The sequence below is a fragment of the Vanellus vanellus genome (genome assembly GCF_965231255.1).
Source record: "Vanellus vanellus genome assembly, chromosome: 6".
Classification (NCBI taxonomy): Eukaryota; Metazoa; Chordata; class Aves; order Charadriiformes; family Charadriidae; genus Vanellus; species Vanellus vanellus.
Window position 1 is genome coordinate 56,551,032 of NC_138911.1, and position 20,083 is coordinate 56,571,114.

At 43.0% G+C, this 20,083-nt stretch overlaps 1 protein-coding gene across 1 annotated transcript; it reads left to right on the forward strand.

The window, feature by feature from the left end:
- Positions 1–17,680: 17,680 nt before the first annotated feature.
- On the forward strand, positions 17,681–20,083 carry HSPA2 (heat shock protein family A (Hsp70) member 2). Its single transcript, XM_082485988.1, has one exon. It carries the CDS (start codon positions 17,783–17,785, stop codon positions 19,685–19,687), a length of 1,905 nt encoding a protein of 634 aa, XP_082342114.1. The 5' UTR covers positions 17,681–17,782; the 3' UTR covers positions 19,688–20,083.

A 20,083-nucleotide genomic window follows, 5' to 3' on the forward strand; every position in this document is an offset into this window, starting at 1 on the left:
CGTGGGTATATATAACCTGCTTATCCTAACGTACAAGAGTGGCTGTGGTGGATTGCTAGGAATGCAGAATGGCCATGTGTGTTGAAGACTGCATTTCTCAGCCTAGCTGTAAATGGTGCCTTGCTGCTTGTGTTGGAAAGTTAAAAGTGGGATGGGTGTGACGATAGTCCCCTTGCTGGGCTGGGGAGGGAGAGGGGGAGTGTGGCTCGTGTGAACCTTAGATTTTTTTTTTGTTTGTTTGTTTCTTGTTTTCATGATACTTTCTGAATTTTCTGTTTTTCAACAAGAATATAACAAGAAAAGACTGCAGAGTTTGCTTAATAAATTTAAAGACATTTTATGCCTTTTAAGATTCCTTTCTGATTCTAGTATAGCCCTAATCTGCATAGCTTGTCTCTTAATTTAATTGAATTGAAAAATCCTACTAAGTGTCAGCTGACATCAATTCAGCGAGGCAGTCTGGCCTTTGAGAGAACGACTGGCTTTGACTCTTAGGCACCAGCTGTCTAAGTGCGTGATTTTTAATGGGGGGAGGAAACTATTAAAAAATAAAACCTAGCAGTACTGTCTCCCAGCAGATCTCACGTTATCAAAGAGGGTAGTAATGCCATTTCCCACTGAGCCGTGGAGGGAGGAAAGCAATTTAGATCAGTAATTTAGGCAGTTGGACTAGATGATTGTTGTAGGTCCCTTCTGACTGAAATATTCTATTCTGTCGTCTCGCACGCCATTGGTGGGGTTGAGAATAGGAGGCAGGAGCTAAGGGTCTAGTCCAGCGCTTTCGCGTGCTTGTTGCTGTCAGAGTTGAGTTTTGATCCCTTGTTGTTTCTTGGGGATTATGAAGGGTATCGAGCTTTCATGTTAGACTGGAGAAACTAACAACAGTTCAGAATCTGTGATCTCCACTATAACTATTTAAATTAGTATTGAGTTGCCTTGCATTTAATCAGTTTTAAATGTGCATTAGAATTTCTCTTGGTTGGTAGACGTGTGTGTTTCTGCAGTGATGGAGAAGGACCCTGCCACCAGATCTCAGTCCCGAGCCGGCAGCTGCCTCCCTGAGCACTGGCTGCTTCGGGTGCAGTTTGGGCCATTGGCATTTTGCAGTAACTGCTCAATCCTGTGTTTTCTTGTATGATGCTGAAGCCAACCAAGTCCTGAATAGTACTGGGGCCATAAAGACCATGGACGTGAAGGCACTCCATCATTTCAGTTAATTCAGAACTTTCCCCTTCTTAGGTTTAATTCCACATTTCCTATCCCAAGCCAGACTGACGCTCAAAGAAAAAGCAGGATGGATATTTTAACCCTTTTCAGCACTGGAATCAGTGGTAAGGTGATTATAAGACTCTTAAAAAGACAAAATATTTAGCTATAACAATCATCTTAGAGTTGAAGTAGTTAGTCAGATGCTGTAGTGGAAGAGCTGGTGGGGCTAATACACCGTGCACAGCAGTTCTCTGACATGCAGGTTATCCCATATGGTATCAGCTGAGGCTGGACAGGGAAAAGCAGCCAAGGGAAGTGAGGGAGAACTGGAGGGTGCTGGGGGAGTTGGCAGAAGAGTCGTGTGGCGCTGGGGAAGTGGGAAGGCTGAGTGGGAGAGGAGGGATGGACGAAGGCAGGGAGAGCAGGATTAGAGCCGTGCAGTGGGAAGCAAATCCCCAAGGTGGCATGGAGGGGGCGGCTGGAGGAGTGGATAAAATGTCCTGTAGATGCCAGTGAGACTGGAGTGAGAATGACTCAGCTTGGCTGGGAGAGCTGTCGGCCCGGGTGATTAGCTCACTACGGCACAAGCTGGGAGCATGGATTGCGTACCAAGTACAGCCAGCCCCTATGCTGGAAGGACTGCAGTGGCACAGCAAAGCCTAGATTAAAGACCTTGTTGAAAAGGAGGAGGTGACCTCTGCGAACTAAGAGGTCGTTCCTGAATACAGCGAAGGGCTGAGGGTAATTTATGGAGACTTGTGCTTAGGGTTAGGAGCCCTTGTTTACAATGAATTTGTCTGAACTTGACCCAAAAACGTTTCACACAAAAAGTTACTTGCTAGTGTAAGCAGACCTGCCAATTACAGAAGTTAGATGGAGGAACTGGGCATGATGGTATTTACGTTTACTATCTAACTTCATTAACACCCTGGAGAATACCTTTGTTTTTCAATTATAAGCTGTGTTGTAGTAGCCTTTCAAAGGAAATTTTGTTAAACCTTTCCAACTGAACTTGAATTAATGTTTTTTCCTGTTCTTGAGAAACAAAACCCAGTGCCTTGAAGTTCTCGTGTATGAATGTCCAGACTAAGGCTCAAAAAAGCATGAATTGCACTGCAGGGGAGCTGCATGGAGTGGATCTACTTGTACGTAGGCAGAGAAAACCAGAGTGACTGAAGTAGTCTGAAAAGTTATCAAGGGGAGTGTAGGAGAACAAATCAAAGGTACTGAGGCATAAACAAGAGAGCCTGGCTTGCAGGTAGATGGGGAGAGTGTTTATGGTGACGTGTAAAAGCATGCAGGGGAGCAGCATGGGACTATTGAAGAAAAGGCCTGGAGTGACAGGAGGAATTTGGCTGCTGCAAATGGGGAGAAGGGGTGGGTGCTGAGGCAGCCTGGGGCTGGTCACTTCTGGGGACAGGGCTGTTCTCCCCAGAGTGGGACAACACCCACAGGACAGTGAAATGATGGTGTTTCGGCTCTCCTACCGTGATAAAAATTACTTATTGTGAAGACAGAATGAAAGCAGACTTGAAAAAAAAAAAAAAACAAACAATTGCAATTATGCTATTCTAGAAGTCTTGCTGTTACTTGAAAGATGGTGAAGGGGAAGCAAAAATACTTCATCTAGAGTTCTGTTTCCTCTAACAAATTTGTACTTCTCAGTCATCGTAACATAGTTTCTTTGGATCTCCTTACTGTGCTACATGGACTGGTAGAGTGTAAAAGCACTTAAGGATCCTTGAGAGTGGAGGTGTAAGTGTATCACATTGCACAAGGCGCAGCCAGAAAGGAAAGACTTGCTGGATGATCTGACTTACATATTTAAGTGATTTGCTATTCTTATTTTTGGAGGACCTCTCTCTGTTCTGTTGTTTTCCTCATTTTGGTGGTGGTGTGGGCTGTGACCCTGAAAATAATTTATAAGTAGCCAGCCTAGCTCTTAGCTGTCAGGATTTATTGAAAGTTAAAAAGAGGGAATTCATGAAGACCTGCAATGAGCTTTAAAATACCACAAAAGCTGTTCTTTTTCAGTTTCAGAGGAGACGTTTCAAATGTTAAAAACATACATACTTGTAAATGCTTATTGACAACTTGTTAATTTAAAGAGTGTTTACATTTGTGTGTAACAGTATTTGTAGCCAACAGGTCTGTGGAGAATTCTTGATTTGAATAGATTGTAGTATCACAGAATTCTGAGAATTTATGCTTTTATTAGGGGACTTCTCTATTGAATATTTTCAGTTAGTGGAGAAAATACATTTCAGCATACTTTTATTCAAAGCTGAAGACAGAAAATGTACTGCCCTGGAGAATACATTAAAAATATATTGTTATAAAGGTGAATACTTTGACTACACTATTGTGTTTGAACACGCTAGTGCTAAACCATCAAGAGTATCTCAGCTATTGCTGAGGATGTGAGTTTGCTCCTGAAGGCAGTACCACCTTGAGCCCTGTCAGCCCCTTCTGAGTTTCAGCTCTCATATTCCGTGTGTGCCGCCCTCTCCATTGTCAAAAAGCGCATGTTTATGTAGCTTTACAATGAACTGAATCAAACAACGGGCTTTTTTTTACTCCCTGTGGGGCCGTTTTTTGGCTGGATCAGTTCCTCGCTGTGCTTCCCTCTCCAGCTCTGTGTCAAATCTTGTGCTAGCACAATAGAAGGGGTGGCATGAGGGCAGAAATGAGTGGCTGGGAGGGGGGTCGTTTGTTAAAAAGAGCTGTGCCAGAACTCAAAGCACATCCCAAGCTTAACTTGGTCTCTGTCTCCCCAAGCATCCTGGTGGAAGCCGAACTCTTATCTTCATCTCCTGTTTCCTGATAAGGTAAAAGGGGAACCCAGCCTCTTACATACAAATGAGACACATCTATGCTATCTGCCCTCCTTATGAGAACTGGAAACCTTCCTGCATTCAGCTCACCCCTCAAATATGCTCTGGAGCTTTCTTAGTCTTTCTTGAAACAGACTATGCAGCGCTCAGTGCCGCTGGGTTCGTGTGGTTGGCTTGGCCCGAGGCCAGGAACGAGCTGGGCCCCTTGTCCGTCCAGACACCAGGAATGGCTCCCACCTTCCTCTGGTTGTCGTGCCCTCCAGCTGTGGGCCCAGCTGCAGCTGTGCTGCCCGCACGCTCGGCAGCTGGGCCCCTGCTCTCCTGCTGTCCCGTGCCTCTTGCTGCTCACAATGTGCACTTTTCTGGCTGTCAAGATAAGGGGAGACAGTCATCTCATTTTTGGTTTAATATTGAAAGCTCAGTATAATTCCTTGTGTAAAGTTAAGGAGGTGCTGGCCGTATCTGTTACTATGTGCCTGCTTCTGACTTTTAAACGCATCCTAACCTGAAAGGGTTAAAAATCAAATATTCTGACTTCCCCAATTCTCAGTTGGTTTGATGCTTGTCACAGACTTAAAGATCTACAAGATGAAGCATGACTAATTTGACTTTATAAAAGTCTGCTGAAGGCTAGAAATTAGGAACATGTTTTCAAAAGCTGACACTTCTGTAGTTCTCAACTATAAACCATTTTTCTATGTTTTCTTCCAACTTCCAAAAAACTCCTAAAATATTGCTGTGCAGTGTATTCTTGAGACATGTTAGTAGGCAGACATTTTGAAGTGGGAATATGCCAAGAAAACAGGACACATTTTATAAATTAAGTGTCTTCTGCACTTTTATAGTCACTTCTCTGATTCTGGAATCAATTGTGATTTTGTTCTATTTTTTTCAGGCAGAAAGACAAATCCTAATTTGTTACAGGGCAACAAAGCTCACGGCTCAGGAGTCAGTTCATCGTGACTTTAAACGTTCAACCCTGAAACAGCCCATGTTCTTTTTCATGTACTTGAATGACCAGTGCCAACTTTACAAGAGAGACGCTAGCGGATCTTTCTTTGGGTCATTTTTGCCCCCGAATGTCTTGTAGTTGTGTTTTTTGTTTTGTTTTGTTTTATTTGTCATAGGAAAACAATATTGTGCATCATGCTTTCAGAGAAACTGTTTTCAGCAATTTATGCATATTCCCTATATAAAAGTAGCTGAAAATATGTTTTCAAAGTTTCATATTAGTGCATTCAAGGGAATATAACAAAATTAAGAGATGAGAAATCAGCAGATAGTCCAAGGCAAGATTTTAACTGTTCATTTGTTTTGCATAGGTAGCGTGGCACGCCTCACCCCCAAGAACCTAGAATTTCAGAAGTGGACAGTATCTTTGATTGTCTTGCAAGAGAATGAAAAGGTTTAATCCTTTCCTGTGCTTTCTGGCATACTAAAACCATAGTAAATCTTTCTGCAGCTATGACCACAAAAACAATGTTGCATCTAGCATTTCCTATGAAAGAAAAAAAAATTAGCCCTTTCAGAGCTGTTCAAGAACTTCCCTGTCTGACAAAGTCCTGATGCTGCTATTGTTTTTAGCTCACTCAGCTGTGATTTACATCAATGAGATTTTGGGGTATACTGTTTTTTGTGGTTGCAAATAAGAGACAATATCAGTTAAGTATGTCTTGTAGTTCTGTAGACATCCCAAGACTTCTGACTGGGAATGAGAAGAGAGCATTCCTTAAAGGCCTCCAAATCCTGGAAGCTGTGTGGATTGTGGGAAATCCAGTGGAAATAAGGATTGTCTGCAGATCCTTGGTTTCTCAACCTGTCTGTCAGGCAGGGTGCCACCAGTGTCAGCAACTGCCAAGGTCTCTGCAGCAGCAGCATTGCCAACATGAAAGATACAAAAATCAGTCTTTCCCATCTTTTCTCCCCATCTCCCCTGATAACAAAGTTGCTATTTTAAAAGTTCATCCTTTTGGCTCTTCTATTTGCCTTCTGTTTTTTTGAAATGGGAAGATGTGCTTTCTTCCTGTTCTAAAGTAATGACTAGGGCTAAGAACTTGCCCTTTTTAATAGTTCTCACATGTTCAGTTGAACTTGCACAACTCAGTAATACCTATTCTCTCCTTTTTTAGGTAACCATCCCGCTACATTGGGGATGGTCACCAGAGGGACTTCTGCTTCTGACTCCCCAGAAAATGAATGGGAGAAATAGTATAATGTCCTCCTCTCCCTGGCAAAAGCCCCAAGACCATGAAAGTTTGCGGAAATGCAGATATGCTGGCTAAAAATAGTTTGCTGAATACCATAGATTACTTCTGGTTTTGGCAATAGATACACCAGGCTTCTGGTGTCAGTTACGCTCCTTCCCTTTACACAAGTCATTGTTAGAGCATTTATTCAGGATGCTAAAAATGGTGCCTCTGTTTCCTCTCTGCCTATGGGGTTCCTACTTGGTACCTACGGGTAGAGAGTCCCAACTACTGACTACTATGGTTTTAATTATTTATAAAAAGTGGAAACATTTTAAGAGATGAAATCTAGAATATCCCTCCTTCAGGAAAAGGATAGATACAGTAGTATTGTAGAAGGAGGAAATACAGGATAGGATCCCTTGGAACTGATGAAGAAATTGTCTTAGTAAGTCCCACAGCCCAGGAGAGAGCTCGTACCTCTGAGCTGCACTGCTATCAGGTAGATTAAATATATGCTGTAAAACATGACACTGGCACAGTCTGCATGCCTAGAAGTATGAGGATTAGCCCCACCTAGTCTGCTTTTAGAAGGCGTTGCATTTCACTTAGATTCTACTGGCTGTTGCTAACGTGGTCAGTTCTGCCAGAAAAGACAGAGGTCCCGATGAACAGTAACTAAAAAACTGAAAAATAATTTAATTAAGACACAAGAAATCTTACAGTAATTGTTACAGTTCTTCCAGCTTTAGTTTGTTGTGCAAAGAGTTAAATAGTTCAAAGGCAGTTTCTTTGGGAGAATGTTTATTTGATCAAGGTCAGTGCGGCTTAGACCCCAAATAGAAATACTAGCTTCAAACAGAGCACTACTATGAAAGTAGGAATAGTCTGTGGCCTTACAGACCTCACAAGCTATGTTGGTTTGTTACACAGAGTCAAAACAAAGATGTCTCTTAAAACACATGTACATTAACTCAGTGTATTTCACACACCACAATCTTTTATCTCAGATCTGCTTTTCTCTCCAGTCATTGGGACTGTGCCAAAGTCACCAAGATCCTGGATGAACTATAGACTTCTCAGTAAAAAGCATATATGGTATGATTGGACCATCCAAGCTACTCAGATCATTAGAGGATGGGTTTTGAGTGCTACCGCTCCTATTTACTAAGCTTGAAATACTACATCCTTTGGATTTTGGAACAGTGCTTATCTTTGCTTCTTGACTCCTTTTACATTGCAGAAAGCAGGATGAGGAAGAACCCAGCGGGTGCTTCTCTTTTAAATGCAGCCTGGAAGATCTTGTTAGCTGGGGGGTGTTGTTTTTTTGGTTTTTTTTCAGGTCCTTAGCTGGCTGTATCTTCAGACTTCTTATAAATGCGCTAAGCATTAAAAAAGCATTATTAATACATGATGAGATACGCCAAGTTCAACCACTTAATGTGACAGTCAAACCCATGCAGATGCTATTAGTACAGGAACCTGACACCATGCCAAATCTGGAGAGTTATCTTTGATCTATCTCCAGATCCTCCTTTTATTTGTAAACATCCAGCTAATCACAGACTTCCTCTGACTTTTATGAAGTGGAAGAAACTGCATCCTTTGTAACATCCCTGAAGTGCTTTAACTTTGCAGATGTTCATGGATTTGTGTGATGGGGAGGGATGAGCTCCATCTGGTGGCTAACTGGAAACATACATATTTCTATTTAAAAAGCTCAAACGTTTCTACAGTTGAGCAGAGTTTACTGTGTGAAGAGTGAAGCAGATCCTCTTGCAGCTGTGCATTCCTAAAACAACTTCTGTTTTTAGGGTAGCTAGAGGATTTCAGAGTCTGGGAGGAGGGCACAACATTTTACCTCTAATCTAGCTTACTGTGGGCTAAAAGCTATTACCAATGCCAGCAGTTCTCTGGTGTTCGCAGTTCTGTACATAGACCACACCACCACAGTTGGCACTGATTAAGAGTATTTTTGCAGTCTCATCGGAAAAATGTAATTTAATATTCACAGGCAACCCACCTTCCCACACTCAGAGGTGGTCCCACACAGCATAGTCGGTGTATTTGAGGGTGGTGGTGTAGAGAAGTTCAGTCATGCTGCGTGAGCTGTGTGTGATCTGCAATTAATAGAGATCTTTCACTGTAAAATGCAGGCTGGCATCTTAATAAACAGCAGTGTTAAACACTGATGCTGCCTGGGGTAAAATAATGTTCCCATGCATACTGTAGTTTGAATACCTTTTTTTCTCCTTTGTTAATTTACAAACAAAAAGAGGCATTTCCTGACGTTTTGAGCTAGTCAGGTAAGAGCTATTTTGAGATAACAGCATCAGTACAATTAATTCCCCTCCAAGATTCAAAGAATGTATTAAGTAGATACATGGACTTGCTGCCAGAACCAGCAGTACCTTGAAGCTAGGAGTTTGCCCAAGACCTGCCTCCCCATGTTCACATTGCTCTGCTGGCATGAAACAAAAGCCATTTGTCCTAGATTGCTTTTTTACCCACCGTCAAGTATGTGACGTGGCACAGAGGGCAGATATAATATACAGACAACTCTGGGCCTGGCATATGCTGTGAGGTCCTGGCCACATGTCACATGGGGCATCCTATAATGCACACTGAAGTGTGAAGCACCACTCTCAAGGCTTTCCTCTCAAAGGTGTGCCAGGAAATTCAGCCGCGAGCTGGCCTTGAGGATGCTCTAGCAGGTAAGTAATGCAGACAGCTGATAAACCTGGCTTCATGTGTAGCCTTGAAGCCTTTCCTGCTCTGCAGTATAGACACAACCGCTTGGTGCGGGGCTGCCGTTGTGTGCATAGAAATATCAAGTGTGTATTAGTCGGAAGCAGGACAGTTTGTACAATGTGATTTACATATCCAGAGAAAGAAGTCAGCTTACCAAGAAAAAAAACACCTGAGAATTGTCTTTAAAAGTTACATCCAATTTCTTGACTGTTCGTATCAGATACAAAGCTGTTCCTATTTGTCATAAATCAGTTTGGTCGAAAGAGAATTACAGGAATTGTAAATATTTATATAATTTATCTGCGTTTAACCTAAAATATTTTTTTTTGGGGGGGGGGTGGGGGGGTGTTAAGTAAATCTATAATAGTTACCTCTGAGTGAGGCAAGGAAAAAAAAAACAACCAAAAAAACACAACCCCAAGCAGAGGCAAATATGAAGCAGTAAGAAGTATTCCAGGGTGGGGGTGATCCAAGCTATGTGAAGTCCAGGCTAGGGGGAAATAATACTCGTGCAATTTTTTGAGCATCCACTAAGCCAAGCCATAAACCACTGCTGGAAAGTAACATACAGTATTAAAAATAAGTTCTGGGAGGCTTGGGAAGTGAAGGTTTTCTTCAGAAAATCTTTAGCTGTTTTGAAAATGGAAGGCAAAGGAAAAAGAAGCAAACAAAAGTTTCTGAAACAAGATCAAACCTTTAAGGTTAAGTTGTGTTTTGGTGGGGTAGGGGTTGAAGGAAATGAACCGTATGGCTTTTAAAAAGAGTTCCTGACTGTGGTGAGTGCTCTGAACATAACTGAAGGATGGGTATTTAGAACAAAACTACACCATAGTGAGGTGGGAGGGACCACATCATCTAGCAAATACAGTACTGGAGTGTGGGCTTCTGACTTTTAATATTTTTCTTGCATTTCTTTTCTGCATGGCAATAGTGAAATAGGGACTTCTAAGCTTCTGAACAACTGAGAGAACCAGGTTTGGAGAAGACATGAGGAAGAACTGGTCGGCAAAAGATTTCATAAAAACTCAGAACCGCGTGTGCCAGATCTGAATTGGCACCACCTTTGCTTTTTTTGACATACTGCAGCAATCGCAAAAGGCACCAAAGCAGTCAAATTAGAACAAGCAGTAAAAGTCGTTTTGGACTCTGTATTATAAAACTTACTTCCTTGTGACTATTATTTACACCTGTTAAAACCAAATTTGAAGTCTCCTTTCATGGAGCAGACAGCCAAAAGAGGCAGATGCCAGGTGTTAAGGGCTGCACTGAAATGAGTTTGCAGAATTTGCTCTTCACGTGCTGGAGTACTCCTTTTCTGAAATGAGGCTTTGAGTTTCTGTCAAAAACTGTTTAGATTTTTTAATTAAACATTAGAAGTGTATACTCGTGAACTAAAACATATGTATTTTCAGTTACAATGCTAAACTATCAAGTGTTAAAAAGGAGAAAAAAATATTTCATCTGGTGTACAAGGTGAAAAAAACCCCAAACTTAAAAACTGAGGACAGAGGGTCCCTGAGGAAGGACAGGATGGTGAGAAAGATCCAGCTGACCTGATTCCCCCTGCTGCCATGATCATCATTTGCACGCTGAAGAGGACCTTCCATGGAGCACAGTGCTTGTGTGTGGAGAGTAAAGAAATAGTGATCTGGTCTTATTACAAGAATAGGGAAAAAATTTTATCAACAAGGAGATGAGTAAATGTGAAACAATCTTTACAGGGCACAGGGTGCACCTTGTTCTGGATCTAAGCCTTGCAAAAGCTGGCTTGAAGAGGAGAATCAGGCATTCACGTTCATATTTGAGCACTTGAGGAATCCTAATGTTCCCAGCTAAATTAATGGGGAAAAAAAACCTAACCAAAAAAACAGCAAGGCAGTAAATGTTTCAAATTAGGGCCAGCATGGATTAAAAAAAAATATTAATTTCTTTTGCTGCCCCCAGACAACAATGGATCAGCTTGAGACATGTAAGCAGACTAAACGTGCTGATCTATATTCTGCTGTAGTTACGCATCTTACTAATTCTACTTATGACTATAAAAGGATGTTTCATTGTTCATTATAACTGTTATCTCAAGAAGAGTCTGTCTATAATTTTATTTATAGTTGGCATCATTTTCATTACTGTTGTTATGAAGTATGTAAAATATTGTCTGTATTGCAGCTTGTATAGGGCATGTGTCTGTGCTTGCTTTACTCTTTTTGAGTTTTATAAAGTTGCTATACAAATGCAAGAAAAGATGTTCAGATATCTTTGAATGTGGTTGCTTAATCTAATTATATAGCCCCAAACATTTCAGCATATAGATGTTGAAGGTATCGGCTCTATTAACACCTAACACCTTAAACATTAATATAGGCATTTTAAAAGCTTTCAGTGCAATATTGGAATGCCAACACTTCTGTCCCAGGGCTGTGCTGGAGCAAAGGGGAAGGTGGTGAGTATCTGGGCAAAGCCAGATAACACTGGGGACTCCACAGGGAGAAGGCACAATATAGCTGGGAAATCTAACAGAAAATGGGGTGTACTTTCCATAGAGAACAGGAAGGACCTTCAAGGTAGGACCACCATGAAGCAGAGGAGAGAGGGGAAATATGTTTATAGCATCACCTAAAGATAGGCCTTCAACGGTATACTAAGTGTAGGACATCTAGAACAGGCTGTGACTGTTCTGTAACTTAGCAATTATTTGTAGTCTATGTAGAGTATCAGTGAAAACATTCCAGGTTAGTTTTCATCACCTTTAAAGCTTATTCTGTTATTTGATAAAGTATCTTTAATAAAATATTCTTACAAATCTGCTTATTATTCTCATTTAATTCCATCTTATACCTGAGTTCGTAACAGTCCCAGCAACAGGGTGAAGTTCCAGTTACCACCTAGTTCATCTGCTCCTGCGTTTTTCCCATTCACCTGCTAAGACTGACAACAGGGAAAATTAAGATGAGTAAAAATCAAGTAATCGTAGGAATGAGAAAATAAGAGAAATTTATAGCACTGCTACAGTTCAATTATTATAAAAAGTCTTCGCACTAGGCATTTAAGTGAATCCGAGAGATTAATCAAATTATATTGATCTTGAGTATGAAGTATTGGTCTTCGCCTGTGTTTACAGTACACCGTTTCCCTTGTTTAAGACTTACCATCATTTTCCAGCTTTACAGTTACTGCCAATAATTACAGTATGTTGTTTAACCCCATTCACAACAATTCTAGACAAATTTCTCTGTTTTCATTTATTCATCCGCTGGACCATATAGAGTATCCTTTTAAGATCTTCAAACAAGACCAAGCAGAGTTCACCTTCAAGTGTACTAGAAGATAAGATTAGAATTCAAAATGCTCCCAGCAAGGTGCAGACATGATCTGAAAATATAAGATGTTATTTAATAGGAACAAGTGCAAGCTGGAATCATTAGCTGCGCAAGTAAAGGAACAGTTGCTTAATTTCCATTGAAAAGAATCAATGTGTTATTTTGGATCAAATTCTGAAAATGAGTCTGCAACATCATGCAAATAAAGTCACAAACAGAAATGTCTAAACTGGAGTATAATCTGCTCCTTCAGGACTGCTAAGGTGTGAGCTAGTAATGTCTCCAGTTTTGATCATGGCGCTTGAAAAATAAGATACAACTTGCATGCAGAGAATCCAGGAGAAAGCAATGAGAATGTCTAGAAGCCGAGAAAACTTTGCCTTTGAGCACAGATTGCATGATTTTAGGTCATCTTACAGAGAGATAGTAGAGGGGAAACAATGATTTTCATATATATGAAAGCTGGTTGCAAAGAAAACTGGAGTAACGTTTTCTCATATCCACAATTGATAGGAATGGAAATAATTGCCTTAAATTGCAAGAAAGGAGATTTTGGTTAGGCACAAAATGAGACTAAATGATGTATTGAGGTCCTTTTCTGATCTGATTCTATGATTACTTGCAAACTATCTGCTTTTAAAGTCCCTTTTTTATTACTGTCAGTAGAGCTGGCAGTGGCTGCAAGAAAAGGAGACTGCAGTTGTAGGAAAGTAAAGAACTGTGCCTAAAATGCACAACATACCAGTTTATCTAGTTAGCACTAGTGAGACTAACCTCAGCTTTTAATCATGCCTCAGCAAACTGTCAGAAGTTTATGTAAATAAATGTGCTTTAAAACCACTTAATTATAAAATAATTATTCCTTGAAACAGCAAGCATTAGTTTAATCAGTGTTGACAACTTCCATGATTTTATTGAGTCTAATCAATCTGAGGCAGACTGTTTTTAGTTGTGAGATGTTGTAATCAGCTATTTTATTTATTTAAAAAATTAGCTTTGCAAATCACATGGAAAATCCTAAAAGTGTAATCCGAACATATGCTAAAGATTAAAAAGCCAGAAGGTGAATAAAGCCACGTGTGTTTTTTAAGATCATAATTTTAAAGTAGGTTTATAATTTTAGGAGATCTGACTCATGATTTTTGAACTTCTGGTTTGGCAATACCAAATTACTGTGCCCTATATTCTGCTGTTCTTGCTGTTCTGAATATTTCCATATTACTGATCATGCATTTGCGTCATTTGCCAAAAACATGTTATACTGATTTGCAGAACTTTATTTTGTTATTCACAAAAACAAAGGAACGCTTATTTTAAGAAGATCATTTATTGTGGCTGCCTTTCAAATTAACAAGGAGCACCTGTGTGCAAAAAGTGGTGGTATATAAAAACAAAGTAACACAAAAAAGTTACATTGTTCCTCCCACATACACTACGATTTTTAACACAACAGCACCTTGTCAGAAGAATCTGTTGTCATTTCATACAGTGGTGGCTCTTGTCTGAATTCCAATTACTAGGCATATATTCACAAATATAAACAAGATGAAGAATTTCAGTGATGAAGAGGTATTATGACGAAGCATTATTCATTCTTAGAACAGCTATTTCTTAGACTTTTCTGAACTGATTGCTGTATTATAAAATTATTCATTTATCCTCACCAATACAATCTGATTTATGCAATTTTCTGGATAGTTTTACTAGGGAAATGGATACCAAAATTTAAGGTCTAAGATCTTCTGATTGTCAAATCGGAACAGACCATTGCATTTTAACTTTATAATTTTAATGATCCAAGCGACTGATGTCTGATTGAACTGTAACTTGCGTTCATCCTATTTTTATACTACATTGCCTTGTGAAATATGTGGGGAAAAAAATCTTCTTTATATCGAGATAAAGATAAGGGTTGAGTTCTCAGTTCTGCTCCAGATACAGAGCTCTTGCTTCACTGAAGAAATCTAAATATCATCTTCATTTCTGGCTGGGTGGTGTAATGGAGAATAGCCTACAGCATATTACATAACACTGCCGAACAGGAGACATGGGTGCGTTATTGATCCTAAACACAAATAAATATATCACAAAGAGGCCTGCTACTTCCAGAGGCATCGACTTGCTGTTCTGGAAGTTACTATGAAAATACAGCTTACAGAGTCAGGATGGGGGAATAACTGAATGTTTTGTTAAAGGGAAAATCAAACTCGTGCTGAAGTCCTCACCATAAAGCTCACTCTTTAATTTCTGAACCAGTCTGTTTAGCTCACCTATAACATGACTGCATATGAAGCAACATAAAAGAAAATCATGTGGCTCTTCCCATATGAGAGGATGACTGCATAGATGAGTTGGTTCACAAATTGTGCTGCAAGTCTTAGAGAACTGCTGACAAAAAGCAGGCTTGTAATAGCTCTGCTGAGAAGAGAGTATAAGTCTAATGAGGTTTTAGAGGTTGCTCCCTCTAGTTGGACTGGACTTTCTCTTAAGGACATCAGTAAGAGACGAGAGATGATGGCAAGAGCATCACGTGAGCTTCTGATTAGGAACAAAAGCTTAAAAAGCAGCTCGGACCTATACATATCGTTGTACAAGAAGAAAACAGCGCCTGTGTGAAAAGAAATACTTCTGCAACAGGCTAAATGAAGTATTTGGTAGCTTGAGTCTACAGACCTTTTGATTTTTCCTGAGAACGGCCAGAAGTGTGTCATTTACACCATTATCATTAAAATGGTATGCTCATACATTCCTCCAGGATCTTTTCCCCAAATTTAGTATAGCAAAACAACAATTCAAATGATGAAATAAATAGGACTGAGGGAGTACTATCAGGGTAAGCAGTAATCCAGTCAATGCAAACACCTCTCTAGCAGGTTATCAGCACATCTGGGTATCAGCACAACCATATCAGGGCCATACTAGTTATTGAGCCAAGGAAACCCCAAACAAGTTTTGTCTGGAGCTGTTGTACATATTTTCTGCCTGGGCTGATAAAACATATAGCTAAAAGCTTTGGGTCATATTAACAAAATGTCACTTCTAAATCTGATGAAACCTGTTTGATCACAGCTACATTTAAATAAGAGATCAAATTATTTTTGCTGCAAAGAGTGCTTATTGTGCTAATCAATATTGTGTTATTTCTTAGTCTATTTGTTCTCTCCATCTCTTGTTTCTGTACATACATTTTTGAGGCAGTAATCCTCTTGTTACTCTGAAATAACAGGGTCTGAGTTTGTACTACAGCTACCAAAACAGGGTTCTTGTGCATTACTGGTGCTTCTAAGGGACAATCCTCACAAGGCTACAAATAATAAATAACATCAGCTTTTCAGCTGAAATGGAATTTATCAACCAAGTCGCTTTGTATTGCTCTGGCATTTCTCCCTGCTCCATAGGATACAATCAACCGAATGAAATAGCAGTGAATTACAGGAAGGGATAGTTCCGTGATGAATCACTCACTGGTCTAACTACAAGAGAAACTGACACCCTTCCCATCAAAGAAATATGCATACGGTATACACAGAGCAGCTCCTGTTGGAGGTAGGGAGAGCTGATGGTTTCCATTTTCCATTGACTTCTTTCGGATTTCTCCAAGGTCAGAACCCGTGTGAAAAAAGACCAGGATCTATGGAAGAATAAGTTATTTAACCATGTACGATATTTACTGTCAGAAAGCTCTTCTATCTCAAAACTACATACACACATACTACACAAAAGAGGTGGATTCCTCATGTCTTGTAAAATGGCTTTGAAAAAGACATTAATTGAAACAAAGATGTTTTTGAACAGGAGTTAGAGTATCTGTAATAACTGCATGAACGCAAATTCTGGGAAAAGCTGTAACATTTTCTATGAGGGCTGCTATAGCATAATGCTGAAGGGTGGGGGACAAAATTAATGAAAGGTGATTTAAGCATACAGTGTATTTAATCTTTCTCTCATGTAACATGTAAAGTCTATGGGTAGCAGACTTAGCCACACTTTTTAAGGAGGTATCGAAAAGGAGCTACTTACTAAGCCTCCGAGGAAAAATGATCTCTGCAATGGTATTTTCCTCTCCTTACCAGAATTGGAATATTTTGAAGTGTTTGTTTCAAAGTAAGGAGGAATAATTTGGAGGAACCACAGCAGATTTTCATGTTTAATGTATTTTCATCAAAGCACTTTCCTAGCTGCGAGTTAATAGCTCCATAGCTTTTTGCTAAACGTAGGCGTGACGACATCCCACATTAGCACAACAGACAAAAATTTGGAGGCGGCTCAAGAATGGTCACCACGCAGAAACACGCAGCAACAGGGCTCCCCCAAACCCTTAACCGCTTCCTTCGGAGGGGGAAGGCAGACGCCATACCCCGCCTTCTGGCACCGGGCCGGGACGCCCACCGCCTCGGCAGCGGCGACAACGGGCTCCTGCCCCTCGGGGCGGCCGGGGCCCTCGCTGCGACCCCCCGGGGGGGTGCGTGCAAGGAGGGCTGTCAGCCGGCCAAGCTCAGCCGAAATAAGGCTAAAAACCGCCTCGGCCTTCGCTGGCCGCGGGGCTTTCCCCTCTGCCACAGACTGAGGGCGCGAAGCCACCCGCGCCGCGGAGTTTTCCTCAGCCCCCGCGCGGGGGTCGCGGCGGCGGGAGGGGGCGGCTCGGCGGCCGCGTCGCCCTGAGGAGACGGGGAGAGGCTGAAAGGAGGCAGTGTGTGTGTGTGTGTGTGGGGGGGGGCGGTATGTGGGTTGAATTTCTGCCGCCTTGCGACCAAATAAGGGTAAATTCGCCACCGGACGGCGGGGAAAGGACACGCCGCGCCGGAATGAGCTTTCGGGACTCGCAAACACTGACTGGGCGGCGAGCTGCTAGCGCAGCCCCGCTCCCGCCGCACCCCCGCGCCCCTCAGGGTCTCCCGCGGCCTACGCGCCGCCACCGCCGGCGCGGGGGGAAACGAAGCGGGAACCCACAGAGCGAACGACTACCCAGCCCAGCTTGTCCCCGCCGCAGCCGCCCTCACCAGGCTGCCCAATCCCCATTGGAGAACGCTGATGTCAATCCCCGACATTACGTCTAACGTCTGCTGGAACTTTCTAGTCGAGTTTCGGGGCGGGGGCGGGGCAAATGGGCAGCGCGAGTGGCGATTGGTCGAGGGCGGTGGCGCACGCTGCAAGCCGAGACGGATCGAGAAAAACCAGGAAGAAGGACGATTTGGCGGCCGTACAGCGAGGAGGGGCGGGATGAGGGGTGGGCACCACGGTTCTGATTGGCCAGAGGGCAGGAGGTGGGCACGCTTCGTCGACTGGCAGACGCGATTGGCCGGTAGCTGCGGGCGGGCGTCTGGATTGGCCAGCAGGGTTCTGGCAGGTTCCAGAAGACGGCTGAGCCGGCTATAAAGAGGGCGCCAGCAGCGCCGGGTCGGCACATCGCGCCGCGGAGAGCAGCGGGAGCGGGCGGAGGGAGAGGCAACAGCGAGTGAGGCGCAGATCAGAGGAACCTGTCATCATGTCTGGCAAAGGGCCGGCAATCGGCATCGACTTGGGCACCACGTACTCCTGCGTGGGTGTCTTCCAGCATGGCAAAGTGGAGATCATCGCCAATGACCAGGGCAACCGCACCACACCCAGCTATGTGGCCTTCACTGATACGGAGCGCCTCATCGGCGATGCTGCCAAGAACCAGGTGGCTATGAACCCTACCAACACCATCTTTGATGCCAAGCGTCTCATTGGCCGCAAGTATGATGACCCCACGGTGCAATCTGACATGAAGCACTGGCCCTTCCGTGTGGTGAACGAGGGTGGCAAGCCCAAAGTGCAAGTGGAGTACAAGGGTGAGATGAAGACCTTCTTCCCAGAGGAGATCAGCTCCATGGTCCTTACCAAGATGAAGGAGATCGCTGAGGCCTATCTGGGGCGCAAGGTGCAGAATGCTGTCATCACAGTGCCTGCTTACTTCAATGACTCCCAGCGCCAGGCCACCAAAGATGCTGGCACCATCACTGGCCTTAACGTGATGCGTATTATCAACGAACCCACAGCAGCTGCTATAGCCTATGGCTTGGACAAGAAAGGTACGCGGGCTGGAGAGAAGAACGTGCTCATCTTTGACTTGGGAGGGGGCACTTTTGATGTGTCCATCCTTACCATTGAGGATGGCATCTTTGAGGTGAAGTCCACAGCTGGTGACACCCATCTGGGTGGGGAGGACTTTGACAACCGCATGGTGAACCATTTTGTGGAAGAATTCAAGCGTAAGCACAAGCGTGACATTGCTGGCAACAAGCGAGCGGTGAGGCGACTGCGTACAGCTTGTGAGAGGGCGAAGCGCACCCTCAGCTCTTCCACGCAAGCTAGCATTGAGATCGACTCCCTCTACGAGGGCATTGACTTCTACACCTCCATTACTCGTGCCCGCTTCGAGGAGCTCAATGCTGATCTCTTCCGTGGCACCCTGGAGCCAGTGGAGAAGGCTCTGCGTGATGCCAAGCTGGACAAGGGGCAGATCCAGGAGATTGTGCTGGTGGGTGGCTCCACTCGTATCCCCAAGATCCAAAAGCTGTTACAGGACTTCTTCAATGGCAAAGAGCTCAACAAAAGCATCAATCCCGATGAGGCTGTTGCTTATGGGGCTGCTGTGCAAGCAGCTATACTCATGGGAGACAAGTCTGAGAACGTGCAAGATCTGCTGCTGTTGGATGTCACCCCTCTGTCCCTGGGCATCGAGACAGCTGGTGGAGTGATGACTGCTCTCATCAAGCGCAACACCACCATTCCCACCAAACAAACTCAGACCTTCACTACCTACTCAGACAACCAGAGCAGCGTCCTGGTCCAGGTGTATGAGGGTGAGAGAGCCATGACGAAGGACAACAACTTGCTAGGCAAGTTTGACCTAACGGGCATCCCCCCAGCACCCCGTGGAGTCCCCCAGATTGAGGTCACTTTTGACATCGATGCCAATGGTATCCTGAACGTCAGTGCTGTGGACAAGAGCACGGGTAAGGAGAACAAGATCACCATCACCAATGACAAGGGTCGCCTTAGCAAGGATGACATTGACCGTATGGTGCAAGAAGCAGAGAAATACAAAGCAGAGGATGAAGCTAACCGAGATCGGGTGGCAGCCAAGAACTCCCTCGAGTCCTATACGTACAACATGAAGCAGACGGTGGAGGACGATAAACTGAAGGGAAAGATCAGTGACCAGGACAAGCAGAAAGTGCTCGACAAGTGCCGGGAGGTGGTCTCTTGGCTCGATCGCAACCAGATGGCTGAGAAAGAAGAGTACGAGCACAAGCAGAAAGAGCTGGAGAAACTCTGCAACCCCATCGTCACAAAATTGTACCAGGGAGCTGGAGGGGCTGGGGCGGGTGGCTCCGGTGGCCCCACCATCGAAGAAGTAGATTAAAGAGGACTGAAGTACAGACTGGTTTATGGACAGTCACTCTATTCTTTGCTTTGTATTTTTTTCTAACGTTTAAGGAAAACGTCCTTGCCGATAACAGAGTTTATTCTGTTGGGTGTGTATAAAGGCAGATCTGTCAGCTTGGTTTTGATAAAAGGGAAGGCACGTCCTACTTTATAAGGTTAGTAATAGACAAGTTTTGTTAATTCAGATACAGCTGTTTGTACTCTGGATGTGTGTCTCTGTTCAAGTGTCTCTTCTAAAGTAATCACTTGACTGTTGCAGTTGACAAGTTTCAAGTTATGCATGAAAATCTTTATGGAAGGTTTAAAAAAAAAATATGCCAAATTTGGCTTCTGGAAATTTTGGTAATAAATAAAAAAATATTTAAAGCATAAA

Coding starts and splice junctions, on each gene's coding strand:
- HSPA2 (XM_082485988.1), top strand. CDS start 17,783: ATGTCTGGCAAAGGGCCGGCAATCGGCATCGACTTGGGCACCACGTAC.